We start from the raw sequence: 26618 nt of genomic DNA, 5'->3' as shown, positions 1-26618 counted from the left end.
TTGAGTAGAATTATTGAGAGAGTAGAGTTAGAGAAGATGAAGGAGAAAAACATGGAAAATAATTTTTTTTTCCAATTCACTAAGTTTGAGTATTCAAATGATGAAAACTCATCTGATTCTTCATCTCCATCCTTTCCTAGAATATTTGTTAATCTTCAAAATGATCCGGATTTGAACTGGATTTTGAACAGTTCAGTTACTTTACATGAAGAACAAGTAACCGAACTCATCTGAAGCTGTAGTTCGGTTGCCCCGTGAGATGAACAAGTAAGCGAACTCATCTGAAAGTATAGTTCGGTTACTTGTTCCAAACACGCAGGTTACCGAACTCTCTAATAATTTCTAGGAGTTACAACGTTATGTTCGGTCGGTTCTCAACTAACCGAACTTTGGTGTACAAAGTTCGGTTGGTTCGCAAACTGCATGCACTTTTGATCTAACCGAACTTTACGTAATATAAGAGTATATAAGTTTACAAAATTCGGTTCTTTCGCAAACTTGAACCTAACAGCTAACCAACCGAACTCTGAGTTCGGTTTCTGCGATAAAATTGTGAAGTTACCGAACTTAACAAACAAACAAAAATGTGAAGTTCCAGCATCTATTGGCTAAGTTCGGTTACTTTGTAGTTTTAAAATTTTTTCCGAACAAACCGAACTCTATTGGCTAAGTTCGGTTATTTTGGAACTCAACATAGTGGCCACAACAACACAGTTCGATTAGACTGAATTTGTTTTTTTTTTCGGTTCTAAGGGTGGAGTTCGATTACTTTGTAATTTTAAATTTTTTTGCGAAACAACCGAACAGAGAGTTCGGTGACTTAGTTTAAATCCAATAGAACCGAATTGTTCTTCGCGTTCTTCATTTTCAAGAAGTTCGGTTAGTAAACTAGGGTTTTTTTGGAAAATCGACCTAACCGAACATGGCTATGTAACTCCTATTAAAACCCTATTTTGATGATTTCTATTCGATTGAAGAAATCAAAATCAAATTAAAGCGAAGGGTTTGTTGGAAAATACCTCCAGAGTGGTCCCATGGCAGAATCAGGTTGCGGCGGGCGTCTTTTATACTCGATAAAATTATTATGTAACTGAACTTAATTGTGATTGCATTGATGTTGTTACATTTCTTAAATAGGCGGTGGTGGTGGTGCTGGGAGAAGGTGGTGGTAATCGGTGGTTGGTGGTGGTGATAATCGAAGGTGGTGGTGGTGGTAATCAGCAGTGGTGGGCGGTGGTGGTAATCGTGGTTGGTGGTGGTGATAATCGGAGGTGGTGGTGGTGGTAATCGGCGGTGGTGGTGGGAGGAGGTGGTGGTTATATATATAGGTGGTTATTAGGTTGGTTTTAAATTAAATTAGGTTAAGGGTAGGTTAGTCATTTCAATGTTTTAGGACACCCCTTATCACTATAGGGAAGGTGGCCTAATAAAATCATGGTCCCTCAAAAAAACCATGGTCCCTAAAAAATCATTCATTATAAACCTGCCGTGGGTATAGCGGGCCTTTGGCTTCGGTTCAGCAAATAGTGCCGTAGCAATTGTTTCCCGTGGAATTCTCTTAAAACCCAAAGTCGTGGCTAGTAAACCAGTAGAAGACCACGATCCCCATCTAATGAGACAACTCCCCAGTTCCTCCCACCTTCCTCAACTCTCCTCTTTCTTCGATTATGGATGCTATAAAAACAATCGATTTTTTGAAACCGTATACACAGAGAAGATTATACTTCAGGTAAGTTGGGATTTGTAAAATTAGGTCTTCTTGTTTTGATTTTCTGAAACTAGGGCTTTAAGTAGTAATTATTTATGTAGGAATCAACCTAATTGCATGTCGATTTCAATTATTTCGCACTGATTTAGAATTTATCTTCTTTAATTTGGATTGTTTTATGATATTGGGTCAGATTTGGAAAAAGGAAATTCATCAATTTCATTATTCTCTGCAGGACATCATCGATTTTATCTGCACAAGCTGGTAAGAGATTTAATTTCTTGTTCCTTGATTTCCTGCTGCGATTGTCATACGTTTTGAGTTTCTTTTAGATGAAAGTTCAATTTTTGTCTTGAAATTCCAGCTAATGTTCTTCCTTTATAACATCAAGTATACTAGGTTTACACTAGGTTTTTGTTTAGCACTCTATTTCTAATTCAAGTGTAATTGCAAAACCCAGTATGCATGTATTTCTAGGTTAGTCAAATACTATTTTTGGTTATTCTCAGAGAATGTTGTTTTTTTCAGTAAGAGATGTGCATCTGGATTTGTATTAAGTTTCCATTCTTATGAACCCAGTTGTTTGAGGGTAGGTTGTTGGCTTAAGTATCAGGAGTTTATGAAAATTGCTTTACTGTTCGGTATTCTCACTCTAGAAAGAAAGAAAAACCATGGACAAGTGCACTATTTGCTGGGCTTCAAGGTGGAAGATAGTGAGACCTAATACTCCGTCTAAGATACTGCACCACTTCCCGTTAAAGCCTAGGCTTCAACGTTTGTTTATGTCTTCCAAAAATGCCGAAGACATGAGATGGCATGAAGAACTACGAATTGATACTTATGATCCAAGTAGTCCAGTGAACCATATTGATGTGTACTTGAGACCTTTGATTGAAGAACTTAAAGATGTATGGGAAGGAGGGGTTGATACTTAAAGAGATTCTTTTAGATCCAAATTTAGATTTTTGTTTTAAAATTCCAGTCATTGTTTCCTTGTTCATGTGATAAGTCATCGTTGCATTCTATGAATCACAGAATAGTTTTCATGGTGAATGTATATTTGGTGAAAAAATGTCAGATTTGGTCACTAAGTATATCTATTGTTGTTTGGTTCTCGAGGGTGTGAGATATCACAACTTTATTCTTATAGCACAAAGTTAATTTTCTTCACTTCTATTTCTTCTTGGCCGTTAAGTTTTGATATACTGGTGCAAGTTTCAGCATACTAAGATGTGATCACCTGGTATGGAAATTTCACACGTTTAAAATGAAAATGTCACTCTTCGTAGGTGAGATGATTACACATAACAGTGGTATTATGCACAATGTTAAACCTGAAATTATAAGTCTGTAACTATGCCCTGTTGTGTTGTTGACCACAATTTCTCAAGCTAATGTGAAATTAACTCTCTGTGTTATTGACTTGTTGCCTTGTTGATGTGATAAGTCATTGTGTTGTCTTGTTATGTGATAAGTCATTTTTATTGACCTGTTGCCTTGTTACTTATTCACTATATTGAAGGGGAGGAGAGCATGTTAGTCCAAATACAAGATCGCTTAGAAATTTTTTTCAAATTTGACCCATTCTGCTCATCTTCCCTAGCAGGAAAAAAAACTTTATGTTTTCTGTCTCTACTGGTGGTAAATCTCTGTCTCTCTGCAAGTGAAGTTTGGCCAAGTAGAAGAGGCACTCGTTGATAATTAGGGTGCTCAAGTTGGTTCGTACTTGGTAAGTTCTCTTTCACGATCTCAGTAGTATTACTTTTTATTTGTGCATTTGTTATAAAAATTACTCCATATATGTTTTTGAGTTTCAGCTGCAAATTTCAGGTCTTCTTGGATTTCACTCATTCTTCCAAGTGGTTTTGGTTGTTGCTGCTACTTTGCTGTTGCACATTCAAGGTAAATGTTACATGAAAATAGAATCTGTTTTGCGTTGTATGAGCTCGAAAACTAGTACTCCGCCGCTTCCCGATAAAGTCTAGGCTTCAGCGTCTGTTTATGTCTTCCAAAACTGCAGAGGATATGAGATGGCATAAAGAAGGGCGAACTGATACTTATGATCCAAGTAGTCCAGGGAACCGCATTAATGTGTTCTTGAGACCTATAAATTTCTCCAGTAGTTATAATGATATTCTCAAGAATAAAATTGTTCAAGAAAACTCTTTTGACAAATAAATAGTTCTTCTCGGCCCATGTGCTGGCCTTGTCGTATGATGCTTTGAGAAGGTAAAGTATTAAGATTGATAGATTTTTTTATGCACCATAGTGTTTCTCTTTGGAGAAGGATATTTGTCTCACAAATAGGACCGCTCAACCAAAACGTGGAGCAGGGTGGCACTACAAACTCATGTACAATTTAGTAACTTACATTTATAACTTATATTTCGGATAGCTTGTTGCTGTTAAAATGCTGTTGGAGTATTATATTAAACTCACTTACAGGGATGATTCCTGAAATTGGGAATGTGATGAGAAATGAAATGGCTTAGAAATGTCACTAAGGATTTTATTGTTTCAATGGGAATAATATCGTCATTGTTGGCTTTGCTTTCTGTCAATGTTCTAATATCATGATAAATTGATTATGTCAGCATCTGACTCCGAAACAAGCTAACTTTACCTTAGCGTATCTGGATTACTTTAATATCATACCAATTATCTCAATAACCTGATCCCACTTCTAGTATGCATTCTAGTCTCGGGTTTCTTTGTGTTTTGGATTGGTTTGTGCTTGGTTGACTCAAATTTTTCAGTTTTCATGTTATGCTATATTGGTTGTTATTCTTTTGTTTTTGTGTATTTGATAAGCTATGGGAAGGAGTTGATACTTATGATACATAAAAGAGTTTATTTTAGATCCAAAGTTTGATTTTAAAAAAAATAATATTTTCCAGTTTGTTTTTGTTTCCTTGTTGATGTGATAAGTCATTATTGCCTTGTGTACGTTACTGACCTGTTGCCGATGTTCCTCCCATCTTAATGTGTATTTTTCTGGTGTATCTGATATTTATTGATCTGTTTAGGGACTTGTATGATATCGGCAGGGGAGATTTTGGCAAAACATTCTCTCTTTCGTAGATTGGAGCAAACCTGTTATGTTTGTAAAACCCATTTGTAAACGTCGTACAAAAAACTTGAGATGTTGATGGTCGAAAGATCTCCATTTCAGGTTGTCTCATATTCCATTGCCTTGGGGAGCTGCGTAGTGGCCATTACCTCTTGGGACGGGCCATGAGACATACATTTATTCAATAATTTATTTTCATAATTACATGGTTACTTGGTTTGGTATATATAGCCTATGAGGATATCGAATTATAAAGAACACCATCTTTCGGGACTGTATGGCTTAACGCCTTGGTGACATATTCTGCAATTCTGAGGCTTGTAGGTTTGAATTTTATGGGCAACCAGTTGCAAATTGCTTGGTATTCTACCATCCTTCTGGCTTGTTCAACTATTGAATCTGAATTTGTGTTAGATTATGAGTACATGTTTTACGTTTTAGTCTTTGATCATAAATGGCTATGGTTACCTGCGCTTCTGAGAGTTATCTATGAAGCTAAAAAGTTTAAAATGGTTGAATTTCTTGATATGAGCCATATTTTGTAGACTAAATAAATGATTTAGGATATCCCGTTCGATTATGTTATTGAATTGAATTAATGGTGAAATTGGGCTGTGATGATCATTACACAGCTTTATGCCAGTTCTGCTTCAGAAAATTCTTGATAGAGAGAGCTGAAATGCGAATATTCCTTAGAAAATTTTCAAATTTGACCCATTCTGCAAATTTTAGGTCTTCTTGGAGTTCCCTCAATCTTCTAAGTGGTTGTTGCTGCTGCTGCTGCTGTTACTTTGCTGCTGTACGTTCAAGGTAAACGTTACATGAAAGTGGAATTTGTTTTCCGATTGTAGTTTTTTGTATGAGCTGGAAAACTAGTGCAGGACAGCTTCATTGGTAGTTTGATACTTTTGAACAAGTTGAATTTTGGTTTTACAGAATTCGTCAGTATTTTCTGGTAGAATGAAGGTTTTAGGGTAATTTGATTAACCACTTTATATGCGATGTGGTCTTGATGCTCTATTATAAACTTGCAATACACAGAACTGATAAGGTTTTCAGAGTTTATTTCTCATATAGATTAGCTTTCATTTTACTTAGAGATGGAAGGTTCACCATTTAGCTTCATCATCAGTAACTAGTAAGCATGTTACGAATCAACTCTTTTTCGATTGTGTAAGCTTATTATGTGTTTTTTTATCCACACGTTATGTCATCTTTTTGCTTTGTCATGATGTGCTTACTTGTTGTTTGTGGTTCTTGCAGGAAATATGGATGAAAACCCACAACCTCCGGCAGCAAAGAAAGTAAGAGGAGGGGCTAAGTTCAACTTCCTTAATAAGCTGAAAAGGGGTGAGAAAGTATCACTGGAATTTCGCCGGGGTGCACCAGTTGGACCGAACGCAAATAAGATCTCGGCTTATTGTGGAAAGCTGGCACTAAATGGAGAAAACTTCCCGTTTGACATTCCAGACTGGTCTGATATGCCCCATAAGGAAGAAAAGCTTGAAGAAGCCATTGAAGAGCTGAAGGTTAAGAAAATTACTTTAACCAATATATTAAATTATTTTATTGGTTGAAGATTGCTAAATTTTAACTGATGAATATTGTAGAATATTTTTCATTATTCTGGTGAGATCAACTTTTGGGTGGAGGAGAAAATCCATGAAAAATGGAAGGCAAACAAACGTAACATGAGGTTGGAACATTTTGATGAGAAGAAGACTGATGCACAAAACTGAGCTAGTTGTCCAAACGAAGTTATTGACACTCAGTGGGCAAATATGTTGATATATTGGAGTTCACTTGAATTCAAGGTGAGAATGTTTACAGATTTATCGTTTATGAGTTTATATGTTAAATTGTGACTTCTAACTTCTGAACCTTGAAAAAGAGTGAGAATGGTTGGTTGTGCCTCATCATGGTGGTACTAAGTCATTCGTGAACCACGCGATAGAGGTAACGACTAATATGAATCGGTATTGATAGTTAATGTTATGTAGATCTTGACATACTATATATGAACATATAGAAGAGATAACGCAAAAGAAAGCAAGTCGAGCTGCTGTGTATCAGAAAACCTATAGAGCCAAAGAAGGGAAAGGAGACCAGTATTCTAAAATCATGGGAGCTGAGAAACCAGGTCGGATTCGTGGTGTTGGTTCAACAATTAAAGTAACCAAGCTTACGGGAGAATCTTCTTCAAATGTTGTCCAAAACAACGAGGAAAATGCTGCATTAAGAGATGAAATAAAAAAACTGAAGGAGGATCAGGTTCATATGCAGAACGACATGGAAGAAGAACGTCTTGAGATGAAGAAAACTGTAGATGATATGAAAAAGGCTAACGAGGAATCACAGAAAAAAATAGATGCCCTTTTGCTGCTGTTTGCTGGTCGGTTATGTATTAGCATATCCACAAATATTTTTGGCAGTGTATTCTCTAGATTCTTAAAGCTTTCTCGGGCATGTATGAGTATATCCACAAATATTTTACAAGCTTTCCTAATTGCATTTTGTTTTGTAGAGGGACCTCCCACATCCAGAGCCATAGAGTTGTGATCTTATTACACGAATCTGAGGTAATGTTTTCTGCTTTATTAGTCTATTCATATGATTACAGTTGCTTATAAACCTCTAAACATGTTCCCCTTGCTGCAACATATTAGAAAGACGATGGCATAATTGTTAAGTTAGACTCTGGATTAACGTCATGGACTATAGATTTTTGCAGAACATTCTTTACTTTAGCTGTCACGACACACATTAGCATTATCGTTAGCCAATAGCTTGCCAACCATCTAATTAGTATTTGCGTACACCAGTGGATGATATACATTCATATTGAATTATTAGGAAATTTGGAAATGGGTGTGCTGGTTCCATACTACGAATTTTTTGTTCTTTTTTCTTCCATGGATTGATATATGGGTAACTAGGTATATCGGCTTAAATGTTTGATGGATATTTGTACTTGTTTGAATCCATAGGTGTATATGAGAGATCATATGTTCTTCTCTATCTTCTTAATGGTTTAGACCACATGTTATATTTGAAGGGATAAGAAATTAAGCCTCTGTAAATGTTGTATACATGGATATTTTCTACTGTTATTTGTCATTGATATCAGATTTGATGTCTACATTTTGCAGGTTAATTTCATTGAAAGAACATGTTCAAGGTGTTGGAAGATATATGACAATTAACTTTGGAAGTAAGAAATCCATCTGTGATAGTTTAAGTATTTTATTTTCGTTCACTTTAAGTATTTGTGTATCAAACTAAAAATGGTTTAGTATTAAGTATTTATTTGCTTCCTGTATCAGACTCGGAATGGTTTAGTATTGAGTTTTTATTTGCTTCTGAATGTAATCAATCAGACAAACATGTAGTACTTGTGTTTTTTAATGAATAAATTGTTTTTCTGAAATTGTTGTAAAGTAACTATTGTCTTGTTATTTTAGTGGCTAGCAGTGTAATCCAACTACGTAAAATGACCTTGGAGCACCCATGCGTGAAAAACGTGGCTAATAGTCCCACACATGTGCCATCCAACTATTATTACCCACTATAATACCCGTGGTAAAATGATCATACATTATTAGCCACGCATAAAAAACCGTGGCAACAGTCGTGGCAAAGAGTTTTAGCTACGGGAGTATTTGTCACGAGGAGGCTGCCGTGGCAAGTTATTTTTTGCCACGGATTTTTGGTCAACTGCCACGGTTCTTTGATGTGGCTGAAACTTAGTATTTTTGTAGTGTGATCATCTCCTAACAAAGCAATAGTACTTTGTTTATTAGTTTCTGACTGCGATTTTGTTAGAATATCATGAACAGGATTTGCTCTTACTTTTTCTAACTTATCGCCTTGTTTAGAAGCTGTTATCATGGTAGTTTCTTCGGATTCACTATCGCAACGTCGAGCAGTGTTCTTACCCGTTGGTTGAACGATCTCCAAGGAATCATTTACAAGAGATATCCTTGTTTTGGAATCATATTTAGAAATAATACCAATGAGTGTCTTGACTTTGTGTCTCAGCCAATTGACCTCTGAAGTATGAAATTCTATTCGCTTGAAAATTTCAGTGATTTCCATGGCTGCTTCCCGTTCAACTTCTAAGTTAGACTCATCTATAAAACAATAGGAATGACATTTATCAATATCCAACTGTTTTATGGAAACACAATGTTCGTCTCTAAGAGAGTTTGACAAATCAGACTGTTCTATAGGATCTATAGAAACAGTTTCTTTTAAACTGGTGCAGCGTTTATCAGAGATTTTACTTATGTCCATATAGTCAGACTGCTTCAACCACAGATTTGTTAGTTCTTAACGTGTTTGCCTGCTCTGACACCAATTGAAAACACTGGGGGTACCAAAATACACCACCAACTTTACCGTGGGCAATCTGTATGGACAAACTCAACACAACTCCGAGATTTAAAACTCAATCAAGGAAAGTGTCTAGAGTTATATCTCTTTCTCTCTTGCGATTAGAACGTTTGCAGAATTGAATCCGTGAACCTAATCACAAAGAGAGTTCTTGGACGGTACCAAAGACCAATGTCCAAGGATCAATCAAGTCGTATCCAACAAATTGGGTCGGACCTATCTACTCTGATTGATCAACGCACAACATGTGATATTTTAATTATAAAGATAAGCAATATAATGCAGAAAAAGAAATAACACAGATGCCAGAAATTTTGTTAACGAGGAAACCGCAAATACAGAAAACCCCCGGGACCTAGTCCAGATTGAACACCAAACCGTATTAAGCCGCTACAGACACTAGTGTACTACTGATTCAGGTACATTCGCGCTTCTTACGCCTCTTGAATCCCAGAAGGACTCCGCGCAATTGATTCCCTTAGATAACGTCACACCAACTAAGAGTCGCTTCATCTCAATTGAAGACTTTAAACCAAACCTGCCTTCCACATATTAAGCATATATAATTGATTTCCTGATTACTGTCGAAACGGATGATCAAATCAAACGTAGGATCAAGGTGATGGAAATCGATAGCAATTTGATAGAAGTCTAGATATCCTCGAAATCCGGACTTATGCAACCCGAAGTGCAGTCTAGATTATTATTCACCTCACAAGTATAAAACTTGAGGAATCACAAATTTGAGACCAAGAGAACTTTGTAATTTCTATCTATCTTGCTCAAGTGATAAATCAACAATTAAACAAGATCAGGATACTCAAGTTATTAAGATAAACGATAACTGGACTTGGATTCACGAATCCCAATGAAGTCTTTTGATAGTCGCTAAAGCCTAGGGTTTCTGGAGAGGACGAATCTAGATACAACTAGGACACACCAAAAAGTAGTATCAGGGTTCAAAGATCTCAGTTGTCAAGGGTTCCCCTTATATATACATTCAAAGCATAGGTTTCTTTAGTAATAATCTAAGATAGCTTCGAAGATGAAAAATTTGAATCTTATTCACATAAACAAGATATACAATCTGGTTAGGGAAAACGTAATTGCACCGTGTACAAAGACTATGTTCAACACGGTTAGCCGAAACTAGCCAGTTTGAACTTAAAAAGCTTAACACTTGAAAAAGATGGGTATAACAACCACTCCTAATAATTCGTTCGGAAATTATATGGACTAACTCCAATATAATTCCGAGAGCACCAACTTAAAAAGCGTGCTCAATGAAGAAAAATACTAAAGAGTTATATCTCAATTCCTCAATACAATCTGCAATCGAACAGATAGAAATCTGTGAGCCCAATTGATATGAGAAATAACTTGGACGGTACCAAAGACCAATGTCCAAGTGCCAATCAATTACTATTCAACAAACAAGGTCGGATTTTCCAATTGATTGACCTACGCACAATCTGTGATATTTCAATTATGTAAACAAATATAATGCGAAAAATAAATAACACAGACACCAGAAGTTTTTTTAACGAGGAAACTGCAAATGCAGAAAAACCCCGAGAACTAGTCCAGATTTAAACACCATATTGTATTAAGCCGCTACAGACACTAGCCTACTGCAATTTAACTTCGGACTGGAATGTAGTTGATCCCTAACCAAGTCTCACACTGGTTAAGGAACAGTCACGTTCCTTATGTCTCTAGAACTACGCCGGATTCTGCGCACTTGATTCCCTTAGCTGATCTCACCCACAACTAAGAGTTGCTACGACCCAAAGTCGAAGACTTATAAACAAATCTGTCTCCCACATATAAGTTTATTCTGATTGAAAAATTTTCCTCCCACGGAATACCTATGAATTCTTTGTTCCATATTTTGATAAATGAAGATGAACAGGAACCAATTGACAATCCAGTCTTATACTCCCGAAGAGCAGCCTAGAAATATCAATCACCTCACAATAACTTAACTATATGATAGTAGAAGAAGTTATTGTGGAATCACAAAGAATGAGACGAAGAGCTTTGAGATTACTTTTTATATCTTACCTATCGGAGATAAATCTCTAGAAAATCTTAGAGAAGATAAAACTTAATACGATAGAACAAGTAAGATCATATTACGCAACTACAGAGAAAATAGTTGGACCTGGCTTCACGAATCCCAAATGAAGTCTTCAAGTCGTTAACCTATAATGGTTTTGGAAAAACCTAGGTTAAAGGAGAATCTAATCTAGTCGCAACTAGGACACAGGAAAGTGTCGGGATTAGGTTTTCCAGTTGCTAGAGTTCTCCCTTATATAGTCTTTCAAATTAGGGTTTTCTTTCAATCAAATCTAAGATAGCTTAGTAACAAAGCATTCAATATTCACCGTTAAATGAAAACTTGATTTAAGATTCAAGCTAAGTCTGCTTAAAACCAAAGCAATATCTCTCCACCGTTAGATGGTCTTAGCTTGTTACACATAAATGAAATATACTTTCATTTAGATATGGGTAACCGTACCTAAACATGTATATTGAGTTGGCTCAATAATAGTTAACCGAAGTTAGCCATATGAACACTTTTGTCTTAACCACATTTATCTAACACTTGTAGATCAACTATGATGATCAATCAATCATGAAAGATAATCAAATTAATCTAATTGTGTTTCAAATAGAGTTGTTTGATTGTTCACTATTTCACAGAAATATAAATGAACCAGTTGAATCAAAATCGGAGAATCAATTCATGAACATTAAGCCACTGTTTGCAAAGATTGCATTCCTTAATTCATAAATGTATTTGTTCATGAGTATGAAAACATACTTACCCGATTTTAGAACTTTAACCACTAAGTTTGTAAACAGGTACGCAAATTATAGCTTCCGGACTTTGGTCTTGTCCAGCAGTTTGCAAACGGGTATGCATACTGCTGTCCCGGACCTTAACTCGGGTAGAACCGTTCACATACTGGTATGCAAACTTGGTTCCCGGACTTTAACAGTTAAAACCGTCCGCATACTAGGTATGCATACAAGGTTTCTGGACCTGAATCATACCACAACAGTTTGCATACTGGTATACATACTGTGATGTATCCAGACAAAGGTTAATTGTTCTAAACTCACATTTCAATCATTGAAACATCCTTAGAATACAACAATAACTGTCTCACACAAACTATTAGCTTACGAGTAATTTTCAAGCGATTGAATGATCAATACAAAACTTTCCGAGTCGACATCAAATGATTGTCTCACACAAATCATGTAAGATGTTTCAAGGAAATTTTCACATGATCATATTTTGACTTATTATTTAGTTTCCAACAAATAAATTGGTTCCAACTAAACTCGTCAAGAATATGATGAACATAGCTAAAACAAAAAGCTTCCAACACATATCTCGAGAAATAGATAACGAGTTAAACTCAGCTCGAAATATCAAATGTGCATAATATAAAAGTCTATATAGCTATACGACTTAGTATCATTAGGAGATAGAATAGAATAGACTTCTGAGTGATAGATAAGTTTTAGTCTCCACATACCTTTTGTTGATGAAGTTCCTCCAAGCTCTCCTCAGTAGATCTTCGTCTTTAATCGATGAACGCCGTGAAGTCTAAAGCTCAACTACACATTCTATCATAATCCGAGACTTAGTTATAAGTAGACTAGAAATCAAGACTTATAGTTTTGATCAACTAAACTTGACAAACAAGCTTGAGATAGCAACGCTTGCGAGTTCGACCAAGCAATGCTCTGACAACACTCATTTTCATGAACACAAAGACATTAATCTTGAGTCACAATCATGTGATCAAATAAGTCTAGTGTTTTTAGAGAATTGATCAAATTCAAATTATCTCATAGAAATAATTTAATCGCAATTGAACACAATTGACATAGTTGATAAATGCACAAAGTACAAATACATAAGTCGTTCGTGAATCGGCTGAGTCATGGTACGCATACCGGTTTGCAAAATTATGAGCAAGACCGAGTTCCGGAGTTGACAGAAGAAAAAAAATAGTTCACGTACCGGTTTGCAAATTTAGGTGCAAAACTGAGTTCCGGAGTTGACAAAAAAAAATTAGTTTGCGAACCGGTTTGGAAATCTTAAGACTTTAGCCGTTCCGGAGTTCACATAACCTTTTCAGTTTGCGTACCGGCATGGGTACTAAACTGGTTCTATAACATATAACTTTATTGGTTCGCATACCGGTTTGGATACTTAAACCCAGTTTTCTTACCACATTTCCAAAATGGTTTGTATATGAATATACATACATATCCGGATCGAAAAAAACAGATTTTCCTATGATGTGCATACGACTATGCGTATCACACAAATCTGTAAGTCGATATATAGCTACTCCTCTACGTGTACGAATACATGTAATACAGCTTCAGACATATAACAACTATCTCAGTTTGTAAGACTGATAACAATGTCTTGTATTCCTTATATAGTAGTTCTATATTTTTCTAAATCAATTCGAAACATTCTTGAATAAATCAATGACACATATCACTGTTCCCGGCTATTTTCGAATGATAAACTTGATTCATGATTTTGGTTCCGAACAATAAATTGTTCTCAACCGAAATTGATCAAGTATGAACAAATTTTCATAAGCTTAGTCATTATAATTCGAGAAATTCTTAAACTAAATAATTAGTTCTCGACTAGAAATTCTTGTGTATGCAAGCTAGTCTAATTAGTTATGCGAAAAATGTCTCAAGGATAGAAAAACGAATATAAATTGAGAAATAGGTGGTCCAGTCTTCACTTACCTTTTGTTGGTGAAGTTCTCCAAAAGCTTCGATTGATCTTCGCCTTCAAACGGTAGAACGCAAATGATGACTGGTTCGTTTCTCAACTACCTCTATCCTAGACTGAGACTTAACTAATTGTAGACTAGAAATCAAGATATAGTTTTGACAACAATTTGATAACAAGCTGGAGATAGAAACACTTATGAGTTCGACCGAGCAATGCTCTAACAAATGGGTTTATCTGATTACTGGGTAAATCTGATTAATCAATGCCTCTCTACAGTGTCTTATTCTGTTTTTTAAAATGGTGTTCCTTCTGATTTAATTAAGCCATAGAGAGGTTTGAGAGAAAGGAAATCCCATATCTCCTTATTTATACATTATTTGCTCTAAAACTATATTTGCCTATATTGATTCTCTAACTAGAAAAGGGTTGGTGGAAAGCATAAAATTCTGTAAGGATGCCCCTAGTATCACCCATATTCTTTTTACTGATGACTCTTTGTTGTTTTCTAAAGCTACTGTTAAAGATTTTCAAACCATAAAGGATTATCTTCAAAAAAATTGTTTGGCTTCTGGCCAGGAAATAAATTTTGGTAAGTCTGGTATTTTGTTTAGCAAAAAACTCTCTGAGCATTTCATAGGTCAGTTGTTTATCATTCTTGATATCCAAAATCGTGATATGGGATAAAAATACCTTGGTACTCCTATTGCTTTTCAAGCCTATAAAATTCAAACCCATATGGGTAATTTTCAAGTTGTGGATGCTAGAATCTCTTCTTGGTTTCATAAATTTTTATCCCAGGCTACTACGACCACTTTAGTTAAGCACATTGGACAAGCTATCCCCTATACCAGATGACAACTTTTCTTATCCCCTAATACCTTTGTAGGAAGATGAATTCCCGTCTCTATAAATTTTAATGGAGTGAAACCCTGGACCCTAAAGATGGGAAACTTCATTTGCTTGGTTTGGATATTTTATGCTCTCCCAATTATGTGGAGGCTTAGGATTTAGGAAAGCTAAGTTAGTTATGCCGGCTTGCAATGCTCGGAAAATTATTGAAAATCCCAACTGCTTGCTGGGTACTGTCCTTAAAGCTAAATATATTCCTAAACTGATTTTTTTAAATGCTAAATCCCATAGTAGATGTTCTTGGACCTGAAAATATCTGCATACTATAAAGGAATTTATCAAACCTTTTATCTCTTGGATTGTGGGAGATGGGAAATTCATTGACCCCTGGTATGATGAGTGAATACCAAATTTGGGATCTGCTTCACCTAAACCGTTAGACCCCAGGATCCTAGTGTTAAGGTCTTTTACTTCATTAATCCAGAGACTAGAACCTGGAATATTGGTATACTAGATATCCACTTTGATAATAGTTTTGTTAAGAAGATTGTCACTATTCCCTTAAGCCAGTTGCGCACTCCTAATAGGAGGGCTTGGGAGCTTTTAAAGAATGACATATTTTCTTCTAAATCTTCCTACTTGGGACTTAGAGAACTAAGGTATTCCCCTTGTAGTAAACTTTGGAAGTGCATTTGGAAACTTAGAGTTCCACATCATGTTCAGATTTTTATTTAGAAAGCTGCTAGAAATGTCATACCTGCTAGAACCGTTCTCCATACCAGAATGCCTATGAGTTCTGTTGATTGTACTAGGTGCTATGATCATCATGAATCTGTTATGCATGTTCTTGTTTTATGTCCTTTTGCTAGACATGTTTGGTTTCTAGCCTCTTTCTGTGTGAACGTTAATACTTTCTCGGATAAATCTTTAATTGATTGGCTTGTTTTCTGGTTAATAGATCATGTTACAGAACTGCCTGATGAAAGTCAAAAAAAAAATTGTTACTATCTTGTAGTCTATTTGGAGTAGCAGAAACAATCTTGTTTTCAATAACCTAAAGGAACCCCATTCTGCAGTTATCAATAAAGCCAGAGCTATGCTTTTGATTAGGAAACCTAAATTACAGATCTCTTCTGGTATCACTATTGGTCATAATGATAAACAACCCCCACACCCCACCCATACCCCTTTAGATGGATAAAATATAATACTGATGGTTCCTTTGATGATATTTCCCTGGATAATCGTGTAGGCTATGTGATGAAGGACTTCTCAAATAAAGTTTCATTTTATGCATCAATAGTTTTTGATGTTGAGTCTGCGGTTAAAGCTGAAGCTAGAGAAATTTGGGTTGTTCTAGAGAAAGTTGTGGAGCAAAATCTTACTCACATTATCATTGAGAGTGATGCTAAAGATCTCATTGACCAATTTTCTACTAGGAAGTTCGATGGTGATCCAAGAACAGACGCTATGCTTAAGGATATTCAGTTTTATGCTTCATGTTTAGTTGCTTGTCTTCTCACTTTCCAACCTCCGTTATCTAATTCCGTTGTTCAGTGCTAACTCAATGGGCTAAAACAAACAAGTCTTCTATATACCGGTCTGCACCTCCAATTTGGCTTCTACCAATTGTGAAGTTCCTTAGAAAAATCGAATTTCCTGATTGTTTCATACGAGAATGCATCTTTTTGATAAACGTATCTATAGTAAAATAAAGAAGGAATAACAACAAAACCTCAACTTTGCCCTAATGATCTTACTCTAGTCAGTCAGCTAATTATATTCTTAGGATAATGGGATATGACTCTAATTTCTCAATGGTTTAATGAAGATGATCAACTCAACATACAAGAGGAAGATAAAATAATCTGGGGCCTCATTGACAATGCGATTTTCACTGTCAAATCTCTTTATGACAAGAAGATCAATCACAAATACACAGAGGACATCAGGACATCACCAATCCATCCTGGAAGAAAATCTGGAAACTGGATACCTCCCATCTATCCAAATGTTCAAATGGAAGTGTGCTTATGGTATCTTACTTACCAATACGAGGACTGCTAGCATCCTCAACTACATTGATCTTATCTGCAATCTATGCGAAAGTGCTGCATAAGATATAACCCATACTCTCATTTCTTTCCCATATGCTACTGAAGTGTGGATAAATCTTTTTGGTTCTCATCACAAATGTTTTGGGAAGCAACTAACTTCAATGATTGGCTCAACTCTTGGTTTCTCCCCACTTATCATCTCAAGGACTGGATACCAATCTTTGCTACTACTTGCTGATTCATTTGGAAAGTTAGATGTGACACTAGTGGAAAATAGGGTTTTTTCAATCCACATCCGTGACCCTCGTTGACGGTCAACGGACCATTGACCGGTCAAGACAATCATTGATCTAAAAAACACGGAAAAGTTCTTTAATCCCTATTAACGGTCGTTGCATAACAAATTTTTAATACCATATTAGTCCTATTCAACTACTGATATCGCGACCGCTGATCCTAGATGATTTTAGTGGTTAGATTTCCTCGAGATTGAGTCTGATAATTGACATACGACTGTGATTAAATACCTCATCTCTTAATTAAAACCAGAAGGAACCTTATCTCTTTAATTTTATTTCTTCTCTCTCACCTCTTTCACAGCCTAACTCATCTTTATCTTTTTCTTGGTTTTTTCTCTGAAAGTTTAATGGAGATCAAGTCTGCTTATTGACTTCCTCTCTCATCTCTTTCATTATTTGCTCTCAATCGACCTTCATCGTCTTCTTCTGCAATTTTTCCAGATCCGGAAGATTGAGGAGAAGTCAATACCCTCAAACAAATAATCGATTTCAATGGTAATATGTGTTTTTAGTATGTCTTCCCACGACTAATTTGGTAACTATCTATGACTGATTCTTATTCATCATGTTCAATTACAAAAATTTAATTTTTAATGGTAAATTTTCAAAGCTCTTGATTTTCCTGGTAATAGTTTTGATTAAGTGTTATCTTTGTTAATTGGGGTTGTAGATCACTTCAAATGGTTCCTATTGACGGTGTGGTGGTGGTGATGAAGGTGAAATTGACTCAGTTTGCCAATAAGATTGCTCGTTACATTGCTTGTATTTTTGTGAGGTGAGTTAATTTGTTTTTGTTTCTTCAATTTGGGATTTAGGGGTATTCTAATATCACGAGTTGATGATATTTCAGTTTGGTTTTGGTTGATTCCAGCTAAGTCATTCTTAGGTTCCATGACATGAGCTTTTGATAGGGCAAGAAACTGAAGGTGGTAACTGGTTATCAAGAATTGAGGGTTTGGTTGTATGCAAAATTTTGTTATTTGTCATTGATTTATTTATTTTTGTTGGGTGTTGGTGATCTGATCAAATTTTTGTTTTCATGTTGATTTTGAAGATGAAGAGGAATATTTTTGAAGGACCTTATGGAATGAGGATGTGTTTGTTTTCCTGAAGTGGTCATACACATGTATAGTTTGAGTTTATTTGATTGAAATCATTTATGTTTCATCAATGATGTCTTGGCCTTCTGGTGGCGGTTGAAGTATGTGTTTTTGTTTTTTTTGAACTTTGCTTATGAGTTTATAGTTTTGTGGACGTTGAGTTGACTAAGCAATAATAAGTACTTGGTTTCACATAGTTATTTTTAGTTTCCTGCTTACTAGATGTGTGAAGCAAGGATATAGACTTTTCCTTGGACTGGGAGTTACACTTTAAAATAGGTTTTGAAACAGAAGATAAGACCTTTTTGATGCTTTTGAGTATTACAAAAGGTTGGCTTGTCCTTTAATGAAATTTTGGTTGGATGTTGTTAATCTTAGAGAATGTCAAACACAGAGAGGCCTATAGATAACTGTCATGCTTTTAAATGTATCGACGCAAACCCTCTACCTCCTTGGCGGAATTTACAATTTGTTAAAGGACATCAAAGCTTTGTTTAGTAGTAAAATAAAAATACTATACGGTTACGGATGTATGCTGATTCTTGTGTTTATCCTTTTTATTGGTCTTACAGGCTGCCATTTAAGATTGGATAATCATAAGATGAATATTTTTTTCGAATGTATGCTACCTGGTTAGAAAGATGCGCAGGAGAATTTTCCAAAATGACGTTTTAACCCATTGGTTAGTTCAAGGAAATGTGGAATTTCAATACAACATGGTAGATTTAGCTTACACTTGTTAGGCTAGATTAACCTTTAAATGAGAATATTTTTTGAAGTTAAGTGTTAAGAGTTTACTAATGAATTTCTGACTGCAAAAGTCCATATAACAATATTCCAATTTTCCAAAATTCTTTTTCTGAAACGGTGTGGCAGTTTCTTTATATATTTTGTTTCTGATAACTCCTGCTTTCTTCATCTATAGGTCTTCATTGCTTAATAACTTTTATCTATATGAGACCTGTCATTAGTTGTGTTTTTTTATTTGATCTTGTAGAAAGCCTTGCCTATCTGGTTCATTCAGATTTGGTTATAATCATCCAGATGTTTCAACTGAATGCAGTGAATCAATTACGGTGTTTCTCTGGTTGACCTTGTGCCGAGCCATAAACCTATCATCTTACCAAAATTTGTGGTCATCCAGTTGTTTCTTCTTCTTCTTTTTTTTTTCTTTTTTTTTTCTTGATATATTCTGTCAAGTTCTTCAGGTATTAATAAATTGGTTTACTTGTTTGTTTGTCACTACCAGATTTGTTCCAATTCCTTATATATTTTTACATTTTAGTATTTTCTTATACTTGATCGTTATTTCTCTTATATTATATTTTCTCGTTGCTCAAGCTCTCAGTATTAATATTGAGATTAATATAAATTATGATAACCAAAAGGTTAGTATGGAGTCTCATAATTTATTATTTACAGATGTGATAATACATAATTCTTATGAACCATAATATTCGGAGTAATAATTCTGAAGGTTTGGAAAAACTCTCAATCTTACTACTCGGCATTAGCAGAGCCACACGCTTCTGTAAATTTACATCCCATTTTATGCACCTTCCATAGCTTTTCTGTGCTGAAGCATGTGATAACTTCTTCCAATTCGCATATATATAGGCAGGCGCTGACCCAAATGCTGTATCATATGTAAATATACCTCTGATATATGCAGCAAGGCATGACTGCGTAGATGCCATTACGCGCTTACTGGAAGCTGGTGCAGATCCAAATTATAAAATGGATGTACATCTGTATTTAACTTTTGTACTTGCACCTTTTTGGCCAAATTTTCATGTCTTTTGAGAGTGTGTTATCTACACACACAGATGATTATGCAGGCCCATACAACTTCATCATAAATTTTGTATCCTAATGACTAGTCTGGGTACTAGTGCTCGTCCTATATTTGATACATATTTAATATCTTGTCACATCAATTGAATAAACAAAAGACTGTATAAGATCTCAACTGCTATAAACTTATTACATTAGAACTATAAGCGACGTGTTCGTTCAGTACTAAATAGTCTTCTTCTGTGACATACTGAGTTTTTTTTTTTATGTTATATTCTTTCTGTTTTCGATCCCAGGGAGGAGTTACAACATTAGAAATGGCTGCTATGGAGTGCAATTATCAAATTGTTGAAGTTTTTTTTCCTGTGACGTCTCCCATTCCAACTTATCCTAATTGGAGCATCACCGGACTAATGAGGCATGTAAATTCTGATGCAAACAAAATGCAGGTATGGAGTTTATGTCATCAGAGTCTGATGGGTTGTTCAACTTTGCTTTGTTTCCTTATACTGTCATGGTAACTTAGCAAATGGTTCTTCTGGCTCCTCTTTATATTAATAAAAATTGTCGACAGCTTTTTCTTTCCCCTCCACTATTTGTGAACCTCTAGCAGACTTCCTCATAGTTTATGCCTTCTTTTGCATTCTCCACTATGAGTCATCAAGTTTGTAGTCCTACATTCTATAAGCCTACAGCAGTACTGCCTGGTTATTTAAAACCTGTATAGGCTGACTTGCCAATATTCTCGGGAGCAAGTATGGCTCCATGAGATGGCTCATTACCATATATAGTCGTGTTATGTTGTCATTGCCTGAACTAGTCAATCACCTGTAGAGCTTGCTGTCTAGTTTTAGGCTCGTTCACTCCGTAATGGAACCTCATTCACGCTCTTTGAGATGGGTACGTATACATTGAAGGCGAATATGAAACATTCACGCTCTTTGAGATGGGTACGTATACATTGAAGGCGAATATGAAACATTCTAGTTGTTGGACTATGTAACGTCTCTCACACGAGAGCTTTTATTCCCCAAAACTAAGACAACATGCACAAAGGTTAGTTAATGGGTGTGGCCCACTCTATAGCAGGCCAAGCTCAGGCTCAGGCTGGGTTAGATTGAGTTGTTAGCATGCCCTGTTGGCTTTGGCTGTCACTAAACAGGTGGACCTGTTTGACTCATCTAGTTATGGTGCACCAATACTGATTCCTAGCATCTCATATCTCTTACATTCATCGCTAATTCAGAATTCTAAATGTGCTGGAAACCCCAAATTTGATGTGAATTCAACAACAATGTGGAAAATCTTTGGCAGAGGGAAGCCCATATGAATGAGAAGTTTCGCCAGGCAAAATCAAAAGGAAAAGAAGCATTTCAGGGAGAGCAGTATCTTATGGCATCGGATTGGTTCGTAGAGGTAGTTTCTAATCGATGACATTCTTTTCGCTTTTGCATGTTGTTGAACAAGACTCTATGTAGCTTATAAGTGTTGTTACAGGAGGTTATTTGGCATTCAAACCATGAGGTTTTTTTCTTTTGTACTTGTAAATTCTTGGATCATGACTACAGAGTGACTTAGTAACCCAAACTTTGTCAGTCTTAGTGGCACATATGTCGGTTAGTGTAAATCAGCAATAATAACGTGTTAGATTAACCAATACTATCATTTGATTAACGTAGAATGAGTTCAACATGGTTATTTAATTTGCCTTTTCCACGGAAGTATTATTTCTTCTATTGGCAGATAGGTAACCTTGTTTTCAACACTATAGTGTTTTCACATTCACTTAAACGAGCATATAGGGTGTAGAATACAATTTCTTTTATATGTATCTTCCTTTAGAAGTATTGATTCTTATTCATTCTTTCTATGTTCTCAAATCTTGCAATGAAAACTTAAACTTACTCTGGTGTGTGGTGTCATCTGCTAGTTCTTATGATTAATTTTGGCATTTTAACATATTTGGTTCTGGTTTTCTGGTAGCGCATGGACCTATAGGATGTAATATATGCCACAATATCCGGTTTGTTCTTTTTTATGGTGAATAATGATGAGATAGACTGATTGTTTCTGAAATCATTGTGTATTTTCAGGTTCAGGAACAAACAAAAGTTTAATCTTCGTGCCAACTGAAGAAGGTTCCACATTGACTTTCATTTTTCTTCTTTTAGCTATTAAATGTGTTAGTTCTTTGAGTTTTTGTGTTAAACTGTGCTCTTTATGTTGCTGGATTCCACATGTATCTTTTAAAAAAACTTATTAGGACTTGTATTATGCGAATTCAGGATTTGAATCCTCTTTGTGTGATTTTGAAACTAAATGTCAACTGAATTCAATTATGGGTTGTGCAATGAATACAATGAATGTTTAATGGAATGGAATTTGGTCCAGCATTATTATTATTTGAGTTTGATTTTCTTCTTATTTAAGCTTCATTTGAATTCTAATTTGAGATTTAGTCGGATTTAGTCAGGCAGACGGATCAGTCAGATTCAGTCAGGCCAGACAGCCGATCTGAATCTATTTTTTTTTATATTAAGATTTATATCTGACTGATTGAAGTCAAACATAAAATATTTACCGTTAAAATCGGTCGTTGATATAAGATATTAAACGACCGTCAGAGACACGTCATAGTAGAAAAAGACACTCGAACAGCGACCCTTTCTTTAACCGCCAAAGCAAGTCATTTAACTCGTATCTATGACTTGCTTCGTCGGTCGCGAAACTGCTATTTTCCACTAGTGTGATTTAATATTCCAGAAAACTAAACCTCCTGCTCTGATTACTGCTAATAAGATTAAGCAGCATCTATGCTCTTTTAATAGAGTTATGCACAATCAGAACCATATTCTGAACAATCTTTATTACCAGAGAGAGAAATAGGATACCTTAATCAGAAGGACTAATTAGCATAAATTGAAATTTGGAATTACCATCAGCATAAGTTCCATGAGTTTTACTACTATGGAAAGAAATATTGATTCCTCTTATACTAACTATGTTTTCATCGCTATGTCTTATGCAAGAATCTGTGTGGGAGCAAGAAGAATCAAAGAATGCATTGCTGGAGATAACATAGCCAGATCAGGAACTGAGCTAGCAGTCAGATGAGCCAAAGAGTTGCAAAGATCAAATATTGATCTCCAAGCAGAAGACGATGCAATTCTGAAGGAGCTAGAGGATGAATACAAGTCAGAAGTTCAAGAAAGATTCAACATAGGATACCATCAGATGAAAAATGGAAACTTTGAAGCAATATCTTTTGTTCTGGGAAAGCTGATTAAATCACTAAGGATCAAAGATCTATGACAGTTAAATTAGCTAGTTTTGTAGGATCAGAATCTCGCAGCAATAATACCTCAGCGAAATTATCAACAACACAACACAACAGCGTCGCAGAACAATTTCAGAAATGACATAATAAACGACGTCAGCTAAAATCATGAGAAAAATGTGATGATTCTGCGAAAATAAGAGAGTTTGCAAGATTAACATTTGTAAGGTTGCGAGAATGTCGCAAGACATATCCGAAAATAAAGGACAAATTAGCTGTCATCCACTATGTACTTCCCTATAAATAGTCGTTCAGTTGTAAAGGAAAGGGAGAGATCTTTTTCTGGATGAGAAGCAAGTGAATGGGAGAGAGAAAATCTAGAGCAAGGGTTATTCTTGATTCCTTTATCTTTTCTTGTAAGATTGTTCAAAGATTCATTAATAAAATTAAGATTGTTAATCTAAATGAGCTGAATGTTAGTGAAATCATATGAGGGGTGTAGTGTAGGATTTCCTGCAACTACAAGTTTAATTTCCAATTCAAATATCTTAGATAACTTTAATTGGAAAGGTCCAAATTAAAAGTTTTACTTAATTATCTTCAGTCTGTAAGTGGTAATGGTAATGACAATGCCATCAATAGAGATGGCTCGCAAAGGTTTATACATGATGTTGGAGGCAACTCTGCAGAACTTAGATGTAATTTTTGAGTTTCTGCCGTCAGGCAGATAACTCATTTTCCTATAAAAATAAATAAAAATAAAAGTATGTACCCATTTATAAAATAAAAAGTAATCTCTTTTGGAGTTTAGGCCTTCAATATTTCCCTAACAGCCTGTTTGGTTGTGAGAATCGAAGACTAAGTAATTCAATTCCTAGAATTGGATACCAAGGAAAAAAAATTCCATAATCAAAAAATTTATGTTTGGTTGAGCTAATCTGATTGCAGAGTAATATGATTTTCTTATATGACTTAAATGCTCTAGAACTATACTTCATTTGAACACTGTTGAGTAAGAGAAGACTACCATAAAATTCAAATTTGAAAATTCGAATGGACAAAATCACCTTAGTATCCTCACTATCAAAAATTCTGATTCGTAAAACCAATCAACAAAACGTTATGACACATAACAAATTTTTGAAACTTCACTCTTGAACCAGATTGCATGTATTATTCATGAAACGACAAGAATAATCTGAATGAAATAGTGAACAACACCAAAGTTTACTATTTTATGATTCTTGTCCCTTACTTTGATGGGTTTTAGGGTTTGGGGAAAACGAAAACTCCAATTCAATATAGAGAGAGGTGGAGATTTTAGATAAAGATAAAGACCTAGATGGAGATTTTTCCGTGGCGATGTCCCAATTCGAGTTGGGGTTTTTCTCTCCATGGAGTTCGAACAATATAAGAAAAAACTTTCTTCAATCGATGATTATAATGGTAAGGATAATTTTGTCATTTCAGGGAGGCATAATCCAGAACTCCCCCGGAATCGGACTCAATTACGCTCTTCAAGCAGTGGAACCAATAAATGGGATAAGGGGTAATCCAATACCAAGATGATCCAATTCTGAGCACGTCAAACCTGTTTGGTTCGGGGAATTGGACAGATTCCTATGTAATTGAATTCCGGAGTCTCAGATTACCCCGAACCAAATACGTTGTAATTGTCTTTAATAATATAAATTGAAGCTTCCAAACGAAGAATCTCTATCACACATGCACTAGATATTGTAATTGTATAAGCATGTCACATTTTTACAAGGGAATCATACTCGATGTACGATCACGTGGCATCCATGGACCAATATGCGATAACTAATAGAATCGATGGCCGAAACGGAATGCCTCAGGTTTTTTTTTTTAATAAGAAAAGGCCTTCAAAAAGGCTAATGGTCTTCCTCAAAAAAATGCCTTAGCCAAACATGAGGTACGGACCAGTACATAGACGACTTGTTTTTTTTCCCATTTATCTAGTTCATAAGCAACAGAGTTCCAAGTTCTTTGCTGAAAAGATAAGATACAACCACTAAGAGAGGAAGCAAAAAATTGAATGTCTTTAAAAATTGCATCAGTCCTCGGATTCCCATCAAAGGAGCCAATAGAGAATTGGGAAACCAGGTCTTGAGCATCACTTTCCACTATGATATGTGTTAGCTTTAACTCCACATCTTTCTTCAAAACACCTCAGCCTCTTCAACAGAATCCACATCAAACACAATGGAAGCACGGAAAGAAACCTTGCTGGAGAAGTCCCTCATCACATAGCCTGCACCATTATCCTTAGTAGTATCATCAAAAGCACAATCAATGTTACATTTAATCCATCCAAAAGTTGGGGGCATCCAGTGGTCACTAAAGGAAAGGATATAATTAACTAGGTGGGTTTGGAACTCTAGTTTTTCCAGTAAGGAGCATTTAGCTCTATGGATAACAACAATATGTTTTTCCTGGAGGTTTCTAAAGACTAAGTTGTTTCTACTAGTCCATAAAGACCACAAGATAGCAACAAAAGTGCAATGTCTATCAATAGGAATTCTAGTAAGATGGTCAATCAACCAGAAATTTAACCAATCAATCATAGAGCTAGAAGAGAAAGCGGAGATATTAGCACAGAAAGAGGCCAGACTCCAAACATGACTAGCAAAGGGACACAGAACAAGAGCATGCATAATAGCTTCACAAGGGTCAGGGCATCTATTGCAAGAGACAGAGTGCATATGCATCCTAGATTATAAAATAGTTTTAGCAGGTAATACATTTCTAGCAGCTTTCCAAGTAAAAAGCTTAATACGGTAAGGAACATTAATTTTTCAAATGTACTTCCAAAGTTTATTACTAGGGGAGGGCCCAAACCCTCTTAATCCCAAGTAAGCAGATTTAGAAGAAACTATGCCATTCTTTGAAAGCTCTCAGTCCCTTCTACTAGGTTTGCATAACTGGCTTAAGGGAATGGTGATGATCTTCTGAACAGAAGCATCATCAAAATGAGTATTTAGTTTATCAAAAATCCAAGATCTAGTAGAATCATCAATGAAGTAAGAAACTTTAACACAAGGGTCAGGAGGGACCAAAGGATTAGAGGTGGAAGAACCTAAAGTAGGGATCCATTTATCACACCAGGGGTCAATGAACTTTCCATCCCCAACAATCCAAGAAATGAAGGGCTTAATCATCTCTTTAATGGTATGAAGGGATCTCCGAGCCCAGGAACAATTATCAGGGCAAGTAGCATTAAGAAAATAATTTCTAGGAAAATAACGAGCTTTCAGAACAGTAC

At 35.7% G+C, this 26618-nt stretch overlaps 1 protein-coding gene, 1 long non-coding RNA gene, 1 other non-coding gene and 2 pseudogenes across 12 annotated transcripts; 4 read left to right on the top strand and 1 right to left on the bottom strand.

The window, feature by feature from the left end:
* The first annotated feature begins 1564 nt into the window (after nucleotides 1-1564).
* LOC113358523 lies at nucleotides 1565-8205 on the top strand. Of its 10 annotated transcripts, none has more exons than XR_003364635.1 (9): nucleotides 1565-1729; nucleotides 1902-1972; nucleotides 3315-3437; nucleotides 3539-3610; nucleotides 5511-5588; nucleotides 6042-6307; nucleotides 6389-6592; nucleotides 6670-7357; nucleotides 7928-8205. It is a non-coding gene; the product is annotated as an uncharacterized LOC113358523 (long non-coding RNA). The 10 variants fall into 10 exon arrangements; XR_003364640.1 differs by having other exon boundaries at nucleotides 6389-6734; nucleotides 6808-7357; XR_003364637.1 differs by adding an exon at nucleotides 4735-5139 and having other exon boundaries at nucleotides 6389-7357.
* LOC113362336 lies at nucleotides 5007-5098 on the top strand. The gene has a single exon (XR_003365704.1). It is a non-coding gene; the product is annotated as a small nucleolar RNA SNORD96 family (small nucleolar RNA).
* LOC113362528 lies at nucleotides 5234-5313 on the top strand (annotated as a pseudogene).
* Nucleotides 5385-5497, top strand: LOC113362471 (annotated as a pseudogene).
* Nucleotides 8206-25515: 17310 nt separating the features above from the next.
* On the bottom strand, nucleotides 25516-26064 carry LOC113360561. The gene has a single exon (XM_026604062.1). The coding sequence runs from the start codon at nucleotides 26062-26064 to the stop codon at nucleotides 25516-25518; it is 549 nt and encodes a 182-aa protein (XP_026459847.1).
* Between the last annotated feature and the right edge of the window lie 554 nt (nucleotides 26065-26618).

Source organism: Papaver somniferum, chromosome 3 (genome assembly GCF_003573695.1).
Source record: "Papaver somniferum cultivar HN1 chromosome 3, ASM357369v1, whole genome shotgun sequence".
Lineage (NCBI taxonomy): Eukaryota > Viridiplantae > Streptophyta > Magnoliopsida > Ranunculales > Papaveraceae > Papaver > Papaver somniferum.
This window is presented reverse-complemented; position numbering and strand designations above follow the sequence as displayed.